The 22,751-nt window shown below is 35.1% G+C and overlaps 1 protein-coding gene across 1 annotated transcript in view; it reads left to right on the top strand.

Annotated features, from left to right (window-relative positions):
• Positions 1-22,751, top strand: part of TMEM232 (transmembrane protein 232) — a gene marked incomplete at its 5' end in the record, with an annotated part of 213,606 nt that overhangs the window by 45,242 nt on the left and 145,613 nt on the right. Inside the window, 2 exon segments of the mRNA XM_059062356.2 lie at positions 16,329-16,419; positions 16,421-16,505. Of these exon segments, the coding sequence (XP_058918339.1) occupies positions 16,329-16,419; positions 16,421-16,505 (176 nt within the window).

The following is a 22,751-nucleotide window of genomic DNA, read 5'->3' as shown; positions in this document are numbered from 1 at the left end:
TGGATTTCAAGATGAATCTGTATTTCTTTCTAAACATTGGAAGCTTTAATAACACTTGACAGAACTTTCATGTGGGGAAAATTCATTTGGACATCAGACTACCCTAGCTAAGTAAACATATTCTGCTCTTATTTTGGACTTTTGGAATTCTTTTAGTTAACTGGAGGCAGGGCTTGTTGTGATAATTATAGATTCCTACCTCAAAAATGTCTTCTACATCTATGACTCTATTTCTGGTTTGTAAATAAGTTCATTTGCACCATATTTTAAGATTCCACGTATGAGCAGTATCATAGGTTATTTGTCTTTTTCTGTCTGACTTGCTTCACTCAGTATGACAATCTCTAGGTCCCTTCATGTTGCTGCAAATGACATTATTTCATTCTTTTTTATGGCTGAGTAATAATCCATCGTATATATGTACCACATCTTCTTTATTCATTCCTCTGTCGATGGACATTTAAGTTACTTCCATGTCCTGGCTATTGTAAATAGTGCTGCAATGAACATTGGGGTACATGTATCTTTTTGAATTATGGTTTTCTCCAAATATATGCCCAGGAATGGGATTGCTGGATATATGGTAGGTCTATTCTTATTTTTTTAGGGAACCTCCATACTGTTCTCCATAATGGTTGTACCAATTTACATTTCCACCTACAGTGTAGGAGGGTTTATTTTTCTCCACACCCTCTCCAGCATTTATTTTTAGTAGATATTTTTGATGATGGACATTCTGACTGGTGTGAGGTGATATTTCATTGTAGTTTTATTCGCATTTCTCCAATAATTAGTGATGGTGAGCATCTTTTCATGGGCCTCTTGGCCGTCTGTCTTCTTTGGAGAACTGTCTGTTTAGATCTTCTGCCCATTTTTTGATTGAGTTGTTTGTTTTTTTGATAATGAGCTGCATGTACTGTTTGTATATCTTGGAGATTAATCCCTTGTCAGTCACTTCATGTGCAAATATTTTCTCATATTCTGTGGGTTGTCTTTTCATTTTGTTTATGGTTTCTTTTGCTGTACAAAAGCTTTCACATTTAATTAGGTCCAATTTGTTTATTTTTGCTTTTATTTTCATTACTCAACATTTTAAATCAACTTTACTCCAATAAAAATTTAAAAAAAGAAAGGAAGAGATTTTTCAGGAGTTTGGCAAGTAAGTTACTAATTAAAGGGATACAATATGTATTTTTAAAGCACTGTTGGTTGTGGGAAAACAATATATACTCATTGTAAGAAAATTTTTAAATAAAGAAATGTATCCCCCCCAAAAGGCTATAAAATAAAATTATGCAACAAAGAGCTAAAAAAAATGTCATCAACTTATCTGTAGAAAAATATTCTTTAATCGCCCTATAAGCAGAGGTTTATTTAGAGAGAAACCAATGACATTTAATTTGCAGAGCCTTTCACCACATAAGACCCTTCTAAAATCTTAAGAAGGGAACTAGAAATATCTTCTCATGGAAAAAATGTCTTTTTAACCTGAGAAAATAAGATTTTTTAATAGTTTTTGTAAAAGAAGGCTTTGTAATTATATAAGCTTTAGGTCTTATAAAATCTAATTCTGCCCCACCCACAGGTTGAACTACCTTAGAAACTAGCAACTTATAACCCCGTACATATTAACATTGTTCTTTATATCCAGTAAGCATTCTAAGAAGTTTATGTTATTGAATTAAATTAAATATCTGACAGCCTTTCAGCTAACTGAGAAAAAACTTTCAATGTGCTGAGGATAATTATAGTTAGCCAGAACAGTTGTAACTAGAGTTGAGGAGTAATTTAATAAAGTTATTATTGAAATTATTTCTGAATCATAATGAATATATGTTTCCCTAGGAGGGTATTAATGTGGTTGCTGGACCCAAACCTTGTCATTAAAAATGATTTATTCTGGATACCCTCACAACAGCTTTCAGGGGAAAGTACTAAAATATTAATGTAAAATATCAATATTAATTAAAATACTAATACAAGGAATATTTACTTTTTATACAACTTTTACTTACAGTGATAAATATGAAAGGACTCTTGTCCTGTTGCCACAGTTCAGCGTTCTCTTTACATACCTGAATGCACATACACACTCAAAACATATCTAGCATTAGGTATATGATTAGAGTGTGCTGGACAAATTAAACTCACAATACTATATTTAGGAAAATTTTGGGGAGTAGTTTCTATAATTCAAAATGTATTTACTCCTAATTCCCAGACTTGGTGATGAGAGTATTAAAAATAGATCACTCCATCTTATGAATGAAGGTACATGTACGAATGCTAAATAAAATACTAATAGATCAAATTCAGCAGTGTGTTAAAAGAATAATATACCATATTAGTAGTGTTTATTCTAGGAATCCAAAGAGAATACAATATTAGGAAGTCTAAATCTCTCATAATTGACTAAGGAAAAAGTAGTTATTCTGAACACATACCAAAATGGAACTGATTAAATTAAAAACTCATGCCTGATTTTTTAAAAAAAGATAAAGCAAAACAGATTAAAACTGGAACTATAAGGGCACTTTCTTAAATTGGTAAGTATTTATTAAACCAAATTCATCCCTTTAGGTTTTCATTCTTAAGAAACTAAAGGTGATCCTATTTAAGGTAAGTAAAAGGCCACAATTTCTACATTATTTGCTGACAGTTTACCACATTCTGGATGTCCTAGTCAATATGAAAAGACAAGAGAAAGGGAAAACAAACAGGTATAATATTGGAATAGCAATTGTGGGTGATCTGAATGTCTGTTTTGAATATCCAAGTATATGAAAATCATATTAGCACTAATTAAAGTGGTTAGTTACAAGAAACATATTACTATCAATAACTTTCCTATATAACAGCAGTAACTAATAGAAAAAATAATGCACAAAGAACAACTCACTGGCAACAGCATTAAAACAGCAAAATTCCAAGGAATGTGTGCTATATAAAGAATAAAACTCATAAAACTTTATAAAGGCATACTCATAAAACTTTCAGGTCTTCAAAGAGGACTTGAAATAAGTGAGTATGAACCTTGGTATTGTAAAGATGTAGATTCTCCCTAAATCTATAAATTAAATGTAATTCCAATAAAATTTCAAAATAATAGAAGTGGCCAGTTAATTCTATAGACAATCTGGAAGAAAATAGTCAAGAAAACAGAAAAAATAATGGGCAGTTTCTTAACCGTAAAATAACAGTAATTCTGTATTATAATAGACTATCAGGATTAATAGGTTTTCATAACAGAGTGTAAAATATCTATATATCTGTGTTTGTATCTATGAATATGGTGATCACATTTGCCATATTTTTGATGTATAAAATGCAGTCGTATACAAGATGTCTTAATTTTATGACTATTTTTGAAAATATTAAGTAGTTTTATCATAGAAGCATATACTAAAAATGATTTTAAAGTGTCCCTTTATAATTAAACCTATTATTTTGTATATTTAATTAGATTGTATTATATGCTGGAATCAATAGGAAATCATAAAAACTGGAGATGTAGTCATATTCTGCTGGAAATTATGACGTACACTAAAAGCAAATAATGGTTCTGCAATTTAGTGAACACTGAAAACTAACAAGCAAACCAAAGAATTCTTTAAAAGATAAATAAATTCTTGAATAACAAACCACAGTACAAAGTATACAGCAAAATGGTCCTTTCAAATGAATTTCAATATCATTCTTATTCTTTGGGAAAAGTATCGTGTTGAATGTTAGTACACAGCTAAATTCAGGGGAAAAAAGACATTCTATTAGGAAGTTGCATTTCAAAAACTTCATATTGATGGAATGGTTTGCAGCCTATGGTACTTACAATGGTTTTAATTTTTATCGTCAAATCCCAGTAGATCATTATTTTCAGAGTTAGGTAAATCGTAATTCCAAAATTGGAAAACCCTTCATCCCTGCAACAATCCAAATTGTCTTCATTGCTGACATTCACTGTTTCAGGACCGGGGTCACCAGAGTCACCACATTGTCCTGGTATTATTAAGGACATCTCTAATTCTATTTTAAAAATGATTCTATTACTCTTTTTTGTTTTACTCAACTCTGACATTTAACACACTCCAACTTTAGTAGTATTTTAGGTCTCGTCCTTTATAACTCTCACTTTAAAGTATGGAGGTAGCATTTATTTTTCTCATCCTCCTTCAAATGCATTATTGATTGACACATCTAAGTGTAGAAGTTTGCTGGTTAGTTTGGTGGGTAGTAATTGTCTTCTTAACAATTCCTATCCTATGATGCCAGCTTTCTTTAATAGCCGGATGCTTGGACAACACTTGTGTCATCATAATTTCATTCCTTCCTCATTCATCCAATGTTTGCATTAGACTTGGGTAAACAGATATCACTTATCAGGATGTAAACTATTTATAGTTTTATCATCTTGCTTAATGAGGAACAGAGAGACTTTTATTGCTCAAAGATGTCATCAAGATCCTGTCTCTTTACATCTTTATATCTGACAGCTCAGGTTGTTGGATTTTCATTCCTGTGCTTGTTGCCTCATTATTAAAAGATGACTTTTGGGCTCCAGACATCACAGACCCATGTAGAATTGCAAGGCAAGAAGAAAGAGAAGGGGTGATACTGACTCTCTTCTAGAGTCTATCTACCTTATTATAAACAATTTCCCAGAAGGACTTCAGAAGACTAGCCCATGTGTGAAATTGTCAGGACTGGATATACTGGTCACCACTAGCTACAAGGAAGGCTGGAGAAGTAAATGTCTGGTGGAGAGGAAGGCATTTATGATAGCCCATGAGAATTCATTCCTAGGATCTGGGTACAAAATAGGATTGTATTTTCAAGGAAGGGGCAGGGTATGGCAGGTAGGTAGGCAACTATCTTTCTTTTGACTTTCTTTTAGGAAATAGAAAAGATGGCAAGTTTGTGCCATCAGCACAGCATACTAACACAACTTAGTAATGCATTTTATCATCTGTAAGTTTTAATAGTCACAGTGTTAGCAATTTGAATAGTCGTGGTATCTACTCACTTTAAGTTTATCATCTTGTTTGATAACATATCCAATGTCAGAAGGGCTTTGTATTTGCTTGATATGTATGAAAGTTGAAGATTAGATTGCTTCACGTCATTGGTCAAAAACCTGTAAAATATATTATTTTCATATTCACCTGGTATCTTTCATGCTATATTTGTTTTGACCTAAATATGTAGTACATGTATTCTTAATAAACACGAAGCCCCTTTCTTTATGTTGATTCTCTAAAATGACTGATAAATTCTGTCCTTGTTATCATTTAAAACAGGTGAGTTGTCTTTGAGGGGTGTGGTACTGCATTACTTTAGTTACATGTCTCTAATACCATATTTTCAATTTCTCTTTTTATGATAACTTTACAATTTTACCATTGAGATCGTTTTGCTTTTTCATTTGCTCCAAATTCTTATTTTCTTGGTTGGTTTTTGGAAAAAATATCACTCAGAAGCTCAATAACTGCATCCTTTGGGGGAATGGTATGACGTTAGACTTGATCCTAATGTTTCTGAGCCTTGGACAATAGTAGTGATAAATCTAAATCTAAAAATGTATGAGGAGTAACATAAATCCTACTTCTACCTATGTGGCTCATGACTTCTTATTTTTGCTAACCAGGTCTACCAATAAGATGTGAGAGTCTTTCCTTGTTGGACAGTTTTGTGTTGCTGTGCTCTATCTTTAATGGAATCATTGCTAAGCATCTCTGGCTTTTGGCTATCTGTGTCCGATTCATATCAAGAATGTTTTGGATGTAAAAAAATCTTGGTATACATTTGGGTAAGAGAGAGAGAGAAAGAGAATGTGTGTGTGTGTGTGTGTGTGTGTGTGTGTGTGTGTGTGTGTGTGAATATGTCTATGCTGACATTTTTTTTTTTACCATTTGCAATGCCATATTTTATTTTATTTTGTTTTTTTAATTAAAAAATCTTTTTATTTTATATTGAAGGATAGTTGGTTAACAGTGTTGTGATAGTTTCAGGTGTACAGCAAAGTGATTCAGTTATACATAAAACTTTTTAATGTCTGAGTAATATTCCATTGTATACATTTACCACATCTTGTTTATCCATTAAGCTGTCGATGGACATTTAGGTTGCTTCCATATCTTGGCTATTATAAACAAAGCTGCAGTGAATATTGGGGTGCATGTATCCTTTTGAACCATGTCTTTCCTCTGGATATATGCCCAGGAGTGGGATTGCTGGATCATATGATAGCTCTATTTTTAGTTTCTTAAGGAACCTCCATACTGTTCTCCATAGTGGCTGTACCATGCTGACATTTGCTAAGGTGGGAAAGAATGGATTATCAACAAATTATGTTTTGATAAATAATTGACAGTAGGCTTTTTAAAAGTTAGTTAAGTACCATACACCATAACCACACATCAGTTCAAAAAATAATTTTCACATGAATTAAAACCTTTAAAATAACTAGAAGAAAATATTACATAGTCCTTTTATAACTTTAAAGCAGGAAAATGTTACATAAACAACAGAAAAATCATAAAAGTCATGATTGGAAGATAACTACATAAAAATGTACAACGTATGTGCAGAAAAATGAGAAAAAGTTGAAAATCCAAGTAAAAGTTTGGAAACATTATATATATATACATATATGAAATAGAGATAATAAAAAGAAATATCACTTATTACTGTTGCCATCCTAGGTTTTCGGTGGTTTCAGAACTTGTTAGATGGACGCAGTTGGACCAACACTAAATCTGAACTTGACTGTATTTCTTTCTCTTCACTGACCACCTTCCCTTGTGATTAGCCTGTAAATCTGTAGTCTGGAACATCAAACATAATTTCCTAAAGCAAGATAAGTTCTCTGGGAAAATGTCTGTACTGTCTAGTCTGAAATCATTTGGTCAAATCTCTAGGATGCATCAGGATACTTTCCTCTTTCTTTTTTTACATTAATACTTCATGGTGGGAGTGAGTAGGGTTTAGAACTGGACATGCTGCCAGGAAATTGTCCCTGAGCCTGAGACCTCAGAGACTGCACAGAATGGGGTGAGGAACTGCTGCGGGCACTGTTTCTTCCTTTCCATTTACTACAGCCATTGGCTGAGCTGCTGCAGGAGAGGAAATAGTTTCTGCCCAAAATGTGTGAGAAGACTGGGAAGTTTGAAATATGAGGTACAGGACAAAGGGTCCCTGTGGTCAAATATTCCGAGGCTGCCCACTTGTACTTCCATTTTGCAAACCTCAGATAGGAGCTATAGTATGTGATCTAAGATTATACCCAATAAACATGGAGAAAACTAACCACTTTCTTCCTTATCAACACTGCCTCCTACAATCAAAGCTTAATCTGTAGAGACCATAGAAAATAGTTATTAATTGTGGAGGTGAGACCTCAACCTCTAAATTTACATGAGAATCTTCATAAAACCCCAAATAAACACGATAAAGCATTATCATAATTTTTGAAAGTTAAAAAGTATTGCTACTCTTCTCAGGAAGTTTTGCTTTCATTGCTACAAATGAATCTTCATTTAGTTCTGTATATGTTTAAACTAAAAGATTCCTACTATCACATTCTCTTTATTCCCTGGTATGGTTGCTGCTGTTCCTTTTGATTGTGACAGGCTAAAACACAAGCTGGGCTTTTCAGTCAAAAGCCTTTGACCATGTAGAAATCTTTTCCTATCCAAATAAAGGTGCTAAGAAGCTCATGGAAACATTCTTCACATTTTTAAATCATAAATACAAAGATGTATCCAGTTTGATCCAGTGGTCTAAAATCCATCTGTAGCTGAACATAGTGGCAAAAGACGCATGAGCTAGAAATCCTGCAGTATTTCCAAAAATGTTCATGGTGCTGAAGTGTATTCTAAAGTAGTGTCTTAAGAATCAATTTTTCTAATAATATATCTTAGCAGAGGAGAAAGAAATAAGATTTTGGCTCCCTATCCAAATTAATTAAGAAGCAAATGTACATACATTCACAAAAATAACTTACTAGGTACCTGTAACTTCCTTTGTTATACAAGTCAGAATTACATTATGATCCTCTAGACTGCTTCAGATTGATTTTTTTCTGTCATTTAATCTGGTCCAGAAATGAATACTAATTCTCTAGAGTCACTTTCTTCTTCACTTCTCACATCCATCAAGAGTAACCTGATAATATGTTCATGGGTACAGAAATCTCTGATTTAGTTTGACACATTATTTCTGTGTTTGGTCCAGGTGTTTCTTAAGGTTTTGGGTGAATAGTTATTTCATTAAAGATATCTGAAGTAGCTACTTATTGGAAGGAATAATAGAAGGTCCCCATATGGGGTGAAGGATGAGAGATTTAGGTAAGACGAGGAGGGAAAACAGCACCAAAATTGTTCAGTTGTAGATGAATAAATGTTCACTGGACTGGATTTGGTGTCAGAAATTTGGGGTGACTCAGCTTAGTTGTCAAGTTCTGGATGACATTAGGCTACTTGATTTATGTCTCAGAATTTTAGTTTCCTCAAGATTATGGATTCTAAAAGAGTTTTTGCATGTAATATGCTTATAAACATTGTCTTTATTGCTTTCTTAATTTCCAAAAAGATCTTTGTTATTTTCTTTTTCTTGTTTTGTTGCCTTCAGATACAAAAATCTATGATACAAAAATCTATGAGGATTAACTACTTCCATAGAGATAGTCCATATATCTTGGTGGTATTAATGTAGTTTAATGAAATTTAAAATGATTCCAAGAATCGGAAGTCTGATATTTCTTTATTTATATGAATAATTGATGTTCTTAGAAAGCAGATAAATTACTTTCTCCTTTGGTTCCCAATTGTAACTCCAGCAGATAATTATTTTTAATTAACAGATTTCCATAATTGAACTATGGAAAAAGATCATAAAATTTAAGCAAGACAGGTTCTAATAAGTTCCTTAAATATTTGTCAACATTTTGGCATCCTACTTGCCATTACATTTCAATTAACTGTCATACCTTAATAAAAGAATAAGCTGGCTTTTGCTTTTGCTTTATGTTTTCTATCATACCTGCAACAGAAAAGGGCATATTAGTAATACTTTGGTTCTCTTTCCTTTATTCTGGTGGATACTTGTTTAAAATGTATAATGATCAAATATGATTATACAAAATAACTCTCTGATCAATACTTATTTATTATAAACTGGTTTTCCCATTTATTACTTGAGGGACTTGTGGTAGATGTGCTGCAGAACATGCATAATTAAATACGTTCTGACTTTCTATTATTCCATGTTGTATTACAGCCTCTTTGCTTATAGGTCACTTACACGTTTTTTTTTTTTTTTTTTTTTTTGTGGTACGCGGGCCTCTCACTGTTGTGGCCTCTCCCGTTGCGGGGCACAGGCTCCGGACGCGCAGGCTCAGCGGCCATGGCTCACAGGCCCAGCCGCTCCGCGGCATGTGGGATCTTCCCGGACCGGGGCACGAACCCGTATCCCCTGCATCGGCAGGCGGATTCTCAACCACTGCGCCACCAGGGAAGCCCACTTACACGTTTTTTTAAATTTTTATTTTATATTGGAGTATAGTTGATTAAAATTGTTGTATGACTTTCAGGTGTACAGCAAAGTGATTCAATTATACATATACATTTATCTGTTCTTTTTAAAGTTCTTTTCCCATTTAGGTTATTACAGAATACTGAGCAGAGTTCCCTGTGCTATACAGTAGGTCTTTGTTGATTATCTGTTTAAATATAGCAGTGTATACATGTCAGTTCCAAACTCCCAATCCATCCCTCCACTCTGCTCTTCCCCCGGTAGCCATAAGTTCATTCTGTGAGTCTGTTTTGTAAATGAGTTCATTTGTATCATTTTTTTTAGATTACACATATAAGTGATATCATATGATATTTGTCTTTCTCTGTCTTATTTCACTTAGTATGATAATCTCCAGGTCTATCCATGTTACTGCCAATGGCATTATATCATTCTTTTTAATGGCTGAGTAATATTCTGTTGTATATATGTACCACATCTTCTTTATCCATTCATCTGTTGATGGACATTTAGGTTGCTTCCATGTCTTGGCTATTGTAAACCGTTCTGTAATGAACATTGGGGTGCATGTATCCTTTCAAACCATGTTTTTCTATAGATATGTGCCCAGGAATGGGATTGCAGGATCATATGGTAGCTCTATTTTTAATTTTAGTTTTTAGATTTCATGAGTTGTTTATATATTTTGGAGATTAATCCCTTGTCAGTTGCATCATTTGCAAATATTTTCTCCCATTCTGTGGGTTGTCTTGTCATTTTGTTTATGGTTTCCTTTGCTCTGCAAATGCTTTTGAGTTTAATCAGGTCCCATTTGTTTATGTTTCTTTTTATTTCCATTACTCTGGGAGACGAATTGAAAAAGATACTGATGCAATTTATGTGAAAGAGTGTTCTGCCTATATTTTCCTCTAAGAGTTTTAAAGTTTTAAAGTCTTACATTTAGATCTTTAACCATTTTGAGTTTACTTTTGTGTATGGTGTTAAAGGATGTTTTAATTTTACTTTTTAAAAATGTGGCTGTCCAGCATCATTTATTGAAGAGAGTGTCTTTACTCCATTTTACATTTTTGCCTCATTTGTTGTAGATTAATTGACCATAGGTGCATGAGTTTATTTCTGGGCTTTCTATCCTCTTCCATTGATCTATATTACTGGTTTTGTTCCAGTACCATACTGTTTTGATGACTGTAGCTTTGTAGTATAGTCTGAAGTCAGGGAGCCTAATTCCTCCAGCTCCATTTTTCTTTCTCGAGATTGCTTTGGCTATTCAGGGTTTTTTTTTTGTCTCCATACAAATTAAAAATTTTTTTGTTCTACTTCTGTGAAAAATGCCATTGGTAATTTGATAGGGATTGTATTGAATCTGTAGATTGCCTTTGGTAGTATAGTCATTTTGACAGTATTGATTCTTCTAATCCAAGAACATGGTATATCTTCTCATCTGTATTATTGTCAGTTTCTTTTATCAGTGTCTTATAGTTTTCAGAGTACAGGTCTTTTGTCTATCCATAGGTAGGTTTATTCCTAGGTATTTTATTTTTTCTGATGTGATTGTTTCTCTAATTTCTAAATGGGATTGTTTCTTTAATTTTGCTTTCTGATTTCATTGTTAGTGTATAGAAATGTACTGTGTATTAACTCTGTGTATTAATATTGTATCCTGCAACTTTACTCCAAGAAACAATGTATGACAATTTGCATAGAGTATTGTCACCTATGGAAAGTCACTAAGCTTTGGTATCCAGAATTTTTATTGGGCTTCAGTCACATATATATGGCTGACCCCAGTCTCTGGCCCTTTCAAAGGCAAATTGATAATCACAACCCATGGCTCCCAGGTTAATAAGAACATTCTTATCTGACAGGACATTCCAAGGCATTAGAGGTGACCTCCCAGAAGCCAAGGGTATAGACCATTGTACAAGTTTACTGTACAAATCTGAAGTCTATGCAATCATCACTTTTCTTATAGATTAACTGCAAAAAACTAAAAATCTTCCTGTCTTCCTTATAGTCCCCCTTTCCATGAAGAAGCCAAAACGATTTTTAAAAACATAAAATGGGTCAGTTCCTTTCTGTATTTAAATGCTCTGTTAGCTTTTTATTACACTAAGAATAAAATCCTAACTCCTTTCCATGGCTTACAAATTGGCCATGATTTTTTTTTTTAATCCATCAGATTTCAGCTTGAATACTATGTCCTCATGGAGGTCTTTCTTTCACTCTGTCTGTAGTGGTTTTCTTTTCGTAGTCATTGTTGGTCACATTATCATTTCTATTATTTTTGTAATAATATTTTAAAGTTCACTTTCTTAACATCTTTCTCCCCTAGAATTAAGTGCCTCTAGAGCAGTAACATTGTCTTTTTCTTTGGTACATAGAACAGTGGTTGGCACATAGCATTGACTCAGTAAATATTTATTAAACAAATGGCTGGCTTACTGAATAGTTCTTCTCTTGGTTTCTTGACATTGATCTAGTTCCTCCACACTACATGGCATTTCATGGAGATAGTGTTTTAAACTACATCTTTTTTTTTTTTTTTTTTTGCGGTACGCGGGCCTCTCACTGTTGTGGTCTCTCCCGTTGCGGAGCACAGGCTCCAGACACGCAGGCTCAGAGGCCATGGCTCACGGGCACAGCTGCTCCACGGCATGTGGGATCTTCCCAGTCTGGGGCACGAACCCGCGTCCCCTGCATTGGCAGGTGGACTCAACCACTGTGCCACCAGGGGAGCGATTAAACTAAGTCTTGCATTCAGGTTACCTTTCAGTGATACATTCGATTCTGTGGTGCCAAGTTATATTTGTCAAAATTGTAAAAGCTGTGTTCATTTATAATCATCCATATAAGTAGAAATATTCATATTTTATGTTCATTGAATATGTGAAATATAAGTATCTAGGCTGGCAATTAACGGCTTCCAAAGAGTTCAAACGCTAAAATAAAACATTCCTACAGAGAAAGGATCATAAGGTATTGGTTTTCAAATGGTATAATTTAATAACTTTTTAAGGTTTATTAGGAATTTTGTTTTGCTTCACTTTTGTTATTTCCTAGCTTGGCTGCAGATGGAGACACATTTTTTCTCAGTACATTTAAAGTAACATCTTTGATAGCTGCCACAGGGTCACTCAAAGCAGAACAGAAAAGTGCCTTATGTTACAGTCTGGTCCTTGGATGAGTAGTTTCAGAGCAGGCATGCTTGTCAGCAAGTGTGTAGACATGCATATGAGAGCACATTCTACTTTTTATGACAGTTGTAACACATTCCATCTGTCTTTATAAGAATTTTTTTCTTCATTAACTGTCAGTCAATTGGATGTAATAGATTCTCCCTACAAATATCTGTAAGCAACACTTCACTGTAGTTCAAATCAACAGGTGAACAGCTTTCTTTTAAAGTCATCAATGGCATTTAAAAATTGAGTTTTGAGAACACAGTTATCAGAATATATTTTATGGATTCATGACTGGTCTACTGGTCTTGTGTATTCTAAAAACAAACCATATTCAGTTCGGTGATTGTAGGGTTCTAAAATATTGTTCCTCAAAAAATAATCATTTAACATATATGAAGGAAGGTAATTTGTATGTACTTCTGTCAATCATTCTTTCTAATGTAAAGAGTTGGGAGTTTAGAAATAAATTAGAAATAAATTTATAAATGGGTTAAAATCCACAGTATGTTTTATTTATCATACTGTTCAAAAACCGCTTTTCTATTTCTGAGGTTTGCAATTCCAGAATTATTCATTAAAAACTCATAGTTGTTTCTCTACTCATATTGAGTTCAGGACTTATTTTTCTGCTAATGACTCACAAATCCATAATTTCAATTCTGCTATTTTACTTGAATTATAGCACTGTTTTTACAACAAGCTGAATATCAGATTCCTCTTACCCATCATCATACTATACATACTATATTTATTTATCTCCTTTCTCCCCAAACTGGCTTTTCTATATAATCTCATTTCTGCAAGTGATTTCATTATTCTTTCAGTTTCCTGAGCTTGAACATGCCCTTGTCCTTTTCACTTCACTCTGTCTTCCTCCTCCACAGCAAAGAAGTCTTGTGAGATCAACTCAACAGTGTCTTAGCTTTGTCCTTTACTCTCCAATCTCCTGCTGCTCATCACAGTAAAGCCCTGGATTACCTCATAAAACTCCCATATTGGTTTCCCAGTTTCTTGCTTGAATAGACATAACATTTCATTGAGCAGATATAACATTACTCTTGCTCAAATATCTACCAGTTAATCTGACCTAATTTATCTTTAGTTATTTTACCTTATGCATTTCTAATATGAACTCTCCACCTTAGCTCCATTTGAGATCCTCCCTATCCTCCTCTCTTCTTACAGCTCCCTCTCTGCTGGGGATTAATGGGCTTGTCACCAGGGAGCCTGAGTGGGGATGGTTCCTGCGGGTCCCTGAGCAGATGGGAGCACCTCTGGGACTGTGGTGGAGCAGGGCTGGAGCCTGGTCATGGAACCACTGCTGTGTCTGCAGCTCTCAGGTCTTACCAGGGGTACAAATGCATTTGGCTTCCCCCAGGTTCCTGAGCATTCTCCTGCTAGGTCCATGGGTGGGTTCCTGGTGTGCAGAACTGCCTCTGGACCATGGTAGAGTGAGACTGGAACCAGATCACAGTGCTTCAGGGTCCACAGTCGGGTCCTCAGTCAGTGAGCCTGTTACTTAGGGCACAACAGGCATGGGTCCTCCTGAGTCCTTTGGTGGATGGGACTGGTGGCAGGACCATGGACAAGCAGAGCAGGAGCTAAGTTCATGGGGGAACGGGTGCTGCTAGGTCCACAGCTGGACCACTGTTGAAAGGCCAGCCACCTGAGTCCAGCCTGCCTTCTTGAAGTGGCCCTCCTGAGTCTTGGGTTCTACTGATGTTTTACAACCTATTACCTGGGTTCCAAGGTCTCCGAAAAGGCAGTTTTATTCATGGATGTCTGCCAAGTTGTTGTTACTGTGAGAGGATGAAGGCTGGGGACTTCCTAGTCCACCATCTTGCTGACATCACTTCCTATATATAATTTCAACTATTGCAATACACTGATTTTTACTGGTAAAATTTTTATGAGGGGAAAATCATATTTTCAAAAGAATTTGCTGCTTAACTGTAGCCTCATATTTGCAGCTTTTAGTTTAAGTATCAACTTTTTTTTTTTTTTTTGCGATACACAGGCCCCTCACTGCTGTGGCCTCTCCTGTTGCGGAGCACAGGCTCCGGACGCGCAGGCCCAGCCGCTCCGCGGCATGCGGGATCCTCCCGGACTGGGGCACGAACTCATGTCCCCTGCATCAGCAGGCGGACTCTCAACCACTGCGCCACCAGGGAAGCCCAAGTATCAACTTTAGATAGAAAGAGTGGAAGCTGGACACATGCCTTCCTCCTCCCATTTCTAAGCTGTGTACATTCTCTCCTGCATCCTCCTTCCACCTTCTAGTCTATCTTCCTTTCCTATGAATGGAATAGAGGGCAGGATTGGAAGGAAAAGTACTTGTTTGAAATGGAGAGGCTGTGCTTCATGGGATAAGATTATCCCAGCCTTCACCTGCCTGTCTCACTCATCAGCAGTGTGTTGCTAGGGAAGTTTCCAACCAAATTGAAGCTCTTATGTTCCCTTCTATTATTCTAAGTATGATATAGTCTTCATAGCAGGACTGTAGTGAGGAGTAACTAGAATATGGGCACATTGTAGGTACTCCCAAGTATTCTAGTTATTGTAACAATGATAATTATTATTAGCCTGGATTATTAAACCGAGATTGAATTAGGAAAAGTTGAAGATTGTGACTTTTCAGATTGTGCTTATAACTTTATTCAAGAGGGGCATTGATGAATTCAGTGTTACACTAGCTCTCACCAGGATACCTTCCATCTTCCTTTCTGAACCTTCTCTTCCTCTTGCTCCTCTTACTTGCTTCACATATACTCAGTACCCTCATGTTGCTCTTTAGCTAACTTAAGCTCATATACCCTTTGAGACCTGCAGTAATTTATTTATCCCATCACTAACTAAATGAGAATTCTTGTTTCTTGAATGGTATTGCATAGCAATATATCATCTAGTAAGAAATAATTAAGATAAAGAGTAAAGAGAAACTTCTTCCTCTTTTCTGTAGGGGAAATGCATATTTTGAAAGTGGAACTTGATAACTTATTTAAATTGCTAATTGGTATATAATTTTTAGAAGGACAAGTATATTAGACTTAAAGAAAAACTCTCTGAATTCATTACTCCCTTTCCCCTACTTCATTTATTTCTCTATTATTTAAAAAAATCTTCCAGCTTATAATTATATCAGTAATTTTTGTCTACTTTTTACATTACTTTCAAAGCTTTCTTCTTGGTTCAAATGCCATATTTCATAGAGCTTGATCATTTTTATAACAGCCAGTGATTTTCTCCTGTTTCTCTGATTTATTGTAAAAATTCACCATGGTGGTCTAAGTGTTCATACTTCCTTGAATAAATTCCTCTTTACTTGAATTCCAAAAATGTGTTTATAGTACATAGTTCACAGTTTACCTTTTTAACTTTTATTAGGTATAACATTAGTTAGGTGCAGTTCATCTTTTCATAGCGTTAGAAGTTTTTAAACGATCTGTGAGATCTTTTAAAATTAAAGGAGTAAAAGTAGTGAATGGTAAAAAGAAAATTCCTAAGCTCAGAATTTCAAACTTTAAAACATTAATAAAATCATATTTCATCTTTTTCACACAACCATACATTAATAAGATGAATAAAATATCTTCCTAAAGAACCTTTCTTTTTAAACAGGTGATCAAGTAAAATGGACTGGATACTATGGTTTAGTGTATAAGCTGCTGAAAATGTCATGGGAACTTCGAGGAGCTAAGGAGCAGGATGGACAGAAACAAAATAAGGCAAATGTTACAGAAAACAAAGGATCATGAGAAAGATGGACGAATCTGTAATGCAGTAAATATTGCGTAGGTAAGATAAAAACACCGGCCATCAACTGGTACATCTGTCACCAGGAAATATTTGTCCTTTGTCTCTAAGGAAAAAGGAATATTCATATTCAGTGAATATCAGTGATTCACCATTGAGAACGTGATTTTTAAAAGTTAATACCGACCTATTTTTTAGTTAAAGATAGAGGGTTGACGATCTTCTGATTAAGTAGCTTGAAGAAAGGAGTTGGTTTGGGGGAAGACTAATTGTTCTGCTTTGAGCTTGTGCCTTTGAGAGACATCTCTAAGTAGGCTGCTTGTGTGTTCCAATTTGCCGAGGTTAGCCTGAGTCTATGCCTAGTTTTCCAGCTTTCTTGTTAGTAGTGAACTAATTCACTCTTAATAGTGTCTCAATTTGGATAATAAATTATTTAGTGGGGGCTTCCCTGGTGGCACAGTGGTTTAGAGTCCACCTGCCAATGCAGGGGATGTGGGTTCGTGCCCCGGTTCGGGAGGATCCCACATGCCGCAGAACGGCTGGGCCTGTGGGCCGTGGCCGCTGAGCCTGCGCGTCTGGAGCCTGTGCTCCGCAACGGGAGAGGCCACAACAGTGAGAAGCCTGCGTACTGCAAAAAAAAAAAAAAAAAAAAAAAAAATTATTTAGTGAACTTATTTAGAGTTTTTCTTTCCAGCATTAGACAATATAAATTGCAGATCTGGACTCACTAAATCTAATGTCTTTTTCTTTTTTTAAAAAAAGTATTTATTTATTTATTTTTGGCGTGTTGGGTCTTCATTTCTGTGCGAGGGCTTTCTCTAGTTGCGTCCAGCGGGGGACCCACTCTTCATCGCAGTGCATGGGGCTCTCACTATCGCGGCCTCTCTTGTTGTGGAGCACAGGCTCCAGACGCGCAGGCTCAGTAGTTGTGGCTCACGGGCCTAGTTGCTCTGCGGCATGTGGGATCTTCCCAGACCAGGGCTCGAACCCGTGTCCCTTGCATTGGCAGGCAGATTCTCAACCACTGCACCACAGGGAAGCCCTAATGTCTTTTTCTTTAAAGTTAAAAATGTATTTTACAAATCCTTGGTTTTTCTAGCTCTGTTTGAATATGTATATTCACATTCAAAGGAAATCATTATGAAATTAGCTATCCATTCTTCATAAAATGCAAATATTATTTTCCAGTGATTCTTTATCCATGTGGTATCCTATGATATTTCAAAACTCCATCAAATAGTTTTTTTTTTCTCTTTATGTCTTATTTTGTTATCCTAAAGTACACTTCTTTCTGTCCCCGAAAGTTTCTGGTTCTTTCTAGCTTGCACAGATGCAGTTATCCTAACATTCTTTATTTTTTTAAATGTTTATTTATTTCATTTTATTTTTTGGACTGCATCCGGATCTTAGTTGTGGCACATGGGATCTTTCGTTGCGGCACACGGGCTCTTCGTTGTGCGCAGGCTTCTCTCTAGTTGTGGCACGCGGGCTCCAGAGCATGTGGGCTCTGTAGTTTGCAGCATGTGGACTCTCTAGTTGCGGTGCGCAGGCTCAGTAGTTGTGGCGTGTGGGCTTAGTTGCCCTGTGACATGTGCAATCTTAGTTCCCCGACCAGGGGTCGAACCCTCGTCCTCTGCTTTGGAAGGCGGATTCTTAACCACTGGACCACCAGGGAAGTCCCCTAACACTCTTAATATACTGTTTTCCAATAATAATTATAGATGTGAATTAATGTTAACAAGAAAAGCAAAAATGATTCACTCTGCTTAATTGATTGTCCAAGCTTATGGGTGGGCCATTATTGCAACACAAAATATCTACACTCTTGGGCTTCCCTGGTGGCGCAGTGGTTGAGAATCCGCCTGCCGATGCAGGGGACACGGGTTCGTGCCCTGGTCCAGGAAGATCCCACGTGCCGCGGAGCGGCTGGGCCCATGAGCCATGGCCGCTGAGCCTGTGCGTCCGGAGCCTGTGCTCTGCAACGGGAGAGGCCACAACAGTGAGAGGCCCAAGTACCACAAAAACAAACAAACAAAACAAACAAAAAAACAAAATATCTACACTCTAGATCCTTAATAGAAAACAAAACCTTAAACTCTTCGTTTTTGAACCATAAGTCTGATTTGGAGTAACGATCTTTATGGAGGACTATCTGAAAACATGCAGTCCATCCTTTTCTCTAGATTTCTAATATTTTTTTCATGGAAAAAGGCAATCAGATTGCTGCCCACTTCAACTACAGTGTTTTGGATTTCATGGACTTGCTTTCATGAAACTTGCTTCAGCTTTGTCCTTGGTTTTGGTGAGAAGCACAGAAAAAAAAAATAAAAACAAAGAAAATTATTGTATCTATTATAGTGGTGACCACTATATCACCCAGTATCCTCTTTACTGAGTTTTAGGAAATAAATCCTTCTTAGTTTCATGTGCTCTCTGAACATTATTATTGATTTTGTATAAATGGCTTGCTGGAGCTTAAAAAATGAGAGTCAAATTTTTGACCAGTTTCTGAGAGAGAGGATGATTAGTTCATCTCACCCAGTCTTATTTTTTTTTCTGTTTCCATGATTCTTTCCATTATTTGTTATTATTTATGTTATTATCTGCTTTTGTATCTTTTTTATATGCCACTTTGTATCTCAAAGGGATTAGACTGCAACTAAAAAAATAAGCTAACTCAAATTTGTCATTTCTATAATTAGAATTCTATTTATATGCCTGTTTTCAAGGCCAATCAGTAGGTATAAGATAGCTTCTTTCTTCAAAATTTTAGTACATATCTGTAGATAATTACATTTGAAATTCATAAGTCAGTTAATCAGACATAGTAAATATTTTTTAGATGCTACATCCAAGTGAAGACCTTATTACTCAAGCAGTCAGCACTGAGAATAAAGGAATAAACAAAAGCTTTACCACTAGATGTGCTAATTAGTTTTCAGTGCTTAGTGAGGCTTCCAAGAGATGCTTTCATTCATTTTAAATAGTAAATGTGTGGGGAAGGCAAGTTATCCTCAGAGAAAAATCTAAATTAGAAATTTCTAAAAGCAGTTATATTAATTTATGCATAGTACATATTTAACATAAAAATAAGTTTAGGGCTTCCCTAGTGGCACAGCGGTTGAGAGGATGCAGAGGACTGCCCCGGTCCGGGAGGATCCCACATGCCGCGGAGTGGCTGGGCCCGTGAGCCATGGCTGCTGAGCCAGTGTGTCCGGAGCCTGTGCTCGGCAACGGGAGAGGCCACAGTGGTGAGAGGCCCGCATACCGCAAAAAAAAAAAAAAAGTTTAATTTGCATTAGGTAGATTTAAAGATATAACTTATTATAAAGTGGTTTATATAAAGTTTAGCTAGAGAGACACATTTGGATTATTAAACAATATAAATAATATAAATGTAAATGATAAATTATAAAGTATCTAGTTGGTAAACTATCACTTAATTTAGTTTGATTCTCTTATTTAATATTAAGATACTATGAGTATGTAAAGTGAGAAATTATATAAAATTTTCACCAAAAACTGTAAAAAATATGAAGCAAATGTGAGTACTTATCAAATCTTTTTTGCCATAGTGAATTCTATGGAAAGCAAGGATGTCCAAAAAATAACCTTTACACAATAAATTTTACTGTTTCATCCAGAAGACCTATTCTTCAGAAAGATAGGGAACAACACAAATGGAATATTATATATGTAGCTGGCCCCATGAAAGTTCATGGCACAAAATGGGAGTTCAGATAAATGTTTGCTCTCTAACTTTTTTCTAATATTAATGAGGAATAAATTACTATTATCTTTAAGTAGTATTTGAGCTGGAGACTTAAATGATGAGTTACGTGAAATGATTCAAAGGAGGGTCAAGGAAAGCATCTTTCAGATAAGGAAATGGCATGAGCCAAACATAAATAAGAATGCTTTAAGAGAAAGTCATTGGTTGACTTTGCCTTGTTGGGGAAAAAGTTTTGCACTGGGCAGTATTAGGCATCAAATTTGAAAGCTATGTTTTGGTTATCAAACTAAGGTCTTAGAGACTTAGGGATGGTTTGATAAAACTGGAGATGCTAAGTAAAGGAAACAGTTTGGGGAAAAAATTGTATTTATGGGATTTTAATGGTTTCGTAATTTATGTTGGATAAAAATCATGTATACAATTTCCTATATATTTTTAAAATCAATTACTGCTTTGGAACTTGTGGTACACTGTTAGAGTAATTGTTCCCAATTTATTCAAGGCTCCCTATATCCCATCCTTCCTTCCCTACTCAAATTCTAGGCTTGACCATGGGACTTGATTTAAGCAATTCTAATGCTATACAAGTAGAGATTTGAAAAATGCTTACACATTGGTGCCTGCACTCTTTGTTGTCTTGGGACCCTGTAACTGATATGTAAATAAGTCCGAGTTAACCGGGTGGAAGATGAGAGACAACATGGTGGAGAGACAAGCCATCCTAGTTGTTCCACAGACACCTCCCAAAATTAGCCGGTCCCTACCTGACCTAAGAGCTGATCATGGACACATGAATGAGAGAAGAAGGCACATTCTCCTGTGCCCAGCTCAGATTGCTGACCTTGGCACTGTGGACTAAATAAAAGGTTGTGTTAAGCCTCTAAGTTCTGGGTTTTTTTTTTTTTTTTTTTTACATAGTAGGAGTTTTCTGATTGAGTGCTACATAAATGAGATTTTAATCTGCTACATTGTTCAGTAGAAATGTTACTTCTTTCATACTTATCAGTTTTTAAAAGGCACTAATAACAATAGCTAAGATTTGTTGGGTGTTTACTGTGTGCCATGTTCTAAACACTTTACATGCATTAATTATTTAATCCTCAGAAAAACCCCATATGATACATGAGTTGTTATAGTCTTGATTTTACTGATGAGGAAATTGAAACTTTAAATAAGGACAGTTAAACTTTTTGAAAGGTAAAGTAACTTGCCCATGGATACTGTGGTAGATTACATTGTTTGATTTCCTTATGTTTAATAATCTTTGCATTCCTAGAAGAGAAACACTTGTTGATGATGTAGTAATCTTTTTAATATGGCTATATTTGCTTTGATATTATTTTGCTTAAGATATTGCACCCATAATTTTTTTTTTTACTCTTCAGTAAGATTTATTTACGCTTTTAAAATCATCTTTGAAATATATAGGACTTAAGTAATAATTCTTCTTAAGGTGTTCCTTTATTTTTTTTGTATTTTATTTTTTTATACAGCAGGTTCTTATTAGTTACCTATTTTATACATATTAGTGTATATATGTCAATCCCAATCTCACAGTTCATTCCACCACTACCACTCTGCCATAATGTTTTTTTTATAATGTTTTCTTATAATGTAAGGGTTTATGTCAAAGTTATGCTGAACTAATAAAATGAAATTGGAAGTGATTATCTCTCTCTCTCTTTTATTTTTTCTATTCTCTAGAAGAATTTTGTAGTATTGTCATGATTTCTTCCTTAATAATTTTAATTAATTCCTTGAATTCCCAAGTGAAGCCACTTGGTCATGGATACTTACAGAAAGGTTTTTAATTTGTGGAAGAATTTTTCAATTATATGCCTGCCTAGACTTTATTTTTTTTTGCATCAGTTTTGGTTGTTTTTTCTCCCTAAGAATGTGTTTATTTCATTTGCATTTTTAAAGATATTTTATAAAGTTGCTCACAGTATCCTTCTGTGATATTTTAACATCTTTAGAATCTGTCATGATGCTCTTTCTTTTGTTCTCCTTTTAATGTATCATGCCAAGGGTTTATGAACTTTGTTTTTGAAAAACAAGTTTTGATTCTCTTGATACTGATACTTATTACTTCTATTTTGAACCATTGGTTATTGAAGTTTCTTAATGGCTACATATATGGAGATTTTGTTGTTACATTTATGATTTTTGATTTCTAGTTTAATTCTACTGTGTTCAGGGACAATAGTCTCATCATTATAAAATATTCTTCTTTATAAAAAGTGTATCTTTTCTATTATGAGTATACCACTGTACCTTTTATTAGGGTTCTTTTGGTTAGTATTTGCATGGAGCATCTATTTCCTTTTTTAAAATTCCGAGCTCTCTGAATTCTTACATGTATATATCTTTAGAGAAGCAATATATTTTAACTTGAAAATTATTGACTTTATATTTGAATGCTTATTCTATTTGCTCTTAATGCCATTAGAATATATTTGTGTTTATTACTACATCTTTCTATTTACTATTTTGTTTGTACTTTCTGTTCCTGGCTCTCCTTTTGTGTTTGTCTTTTTTTTTTTGCTTTTCAATTC

Source organism: Kogia breviceps, chromosome 4 (genome assembly GCF_026419965.1).
Source record: "Kogia breviceps isolate mKogBre1 chromosome 4, mKogBre1 haplotype 1, whole genome shotgun sequence".
Classification (NCBI taxonomy): Eukaryota; Metazoa; Chordata; class Mammalia; order Artiodactyla; family Physeteridae; genus Kogia; species Kogia breviceps.
The sequence above is the reverse complement of the archived record's forward strand: the minus strand, read 5'-3'. Positions and strand labels throughout refer to the sequence as shown.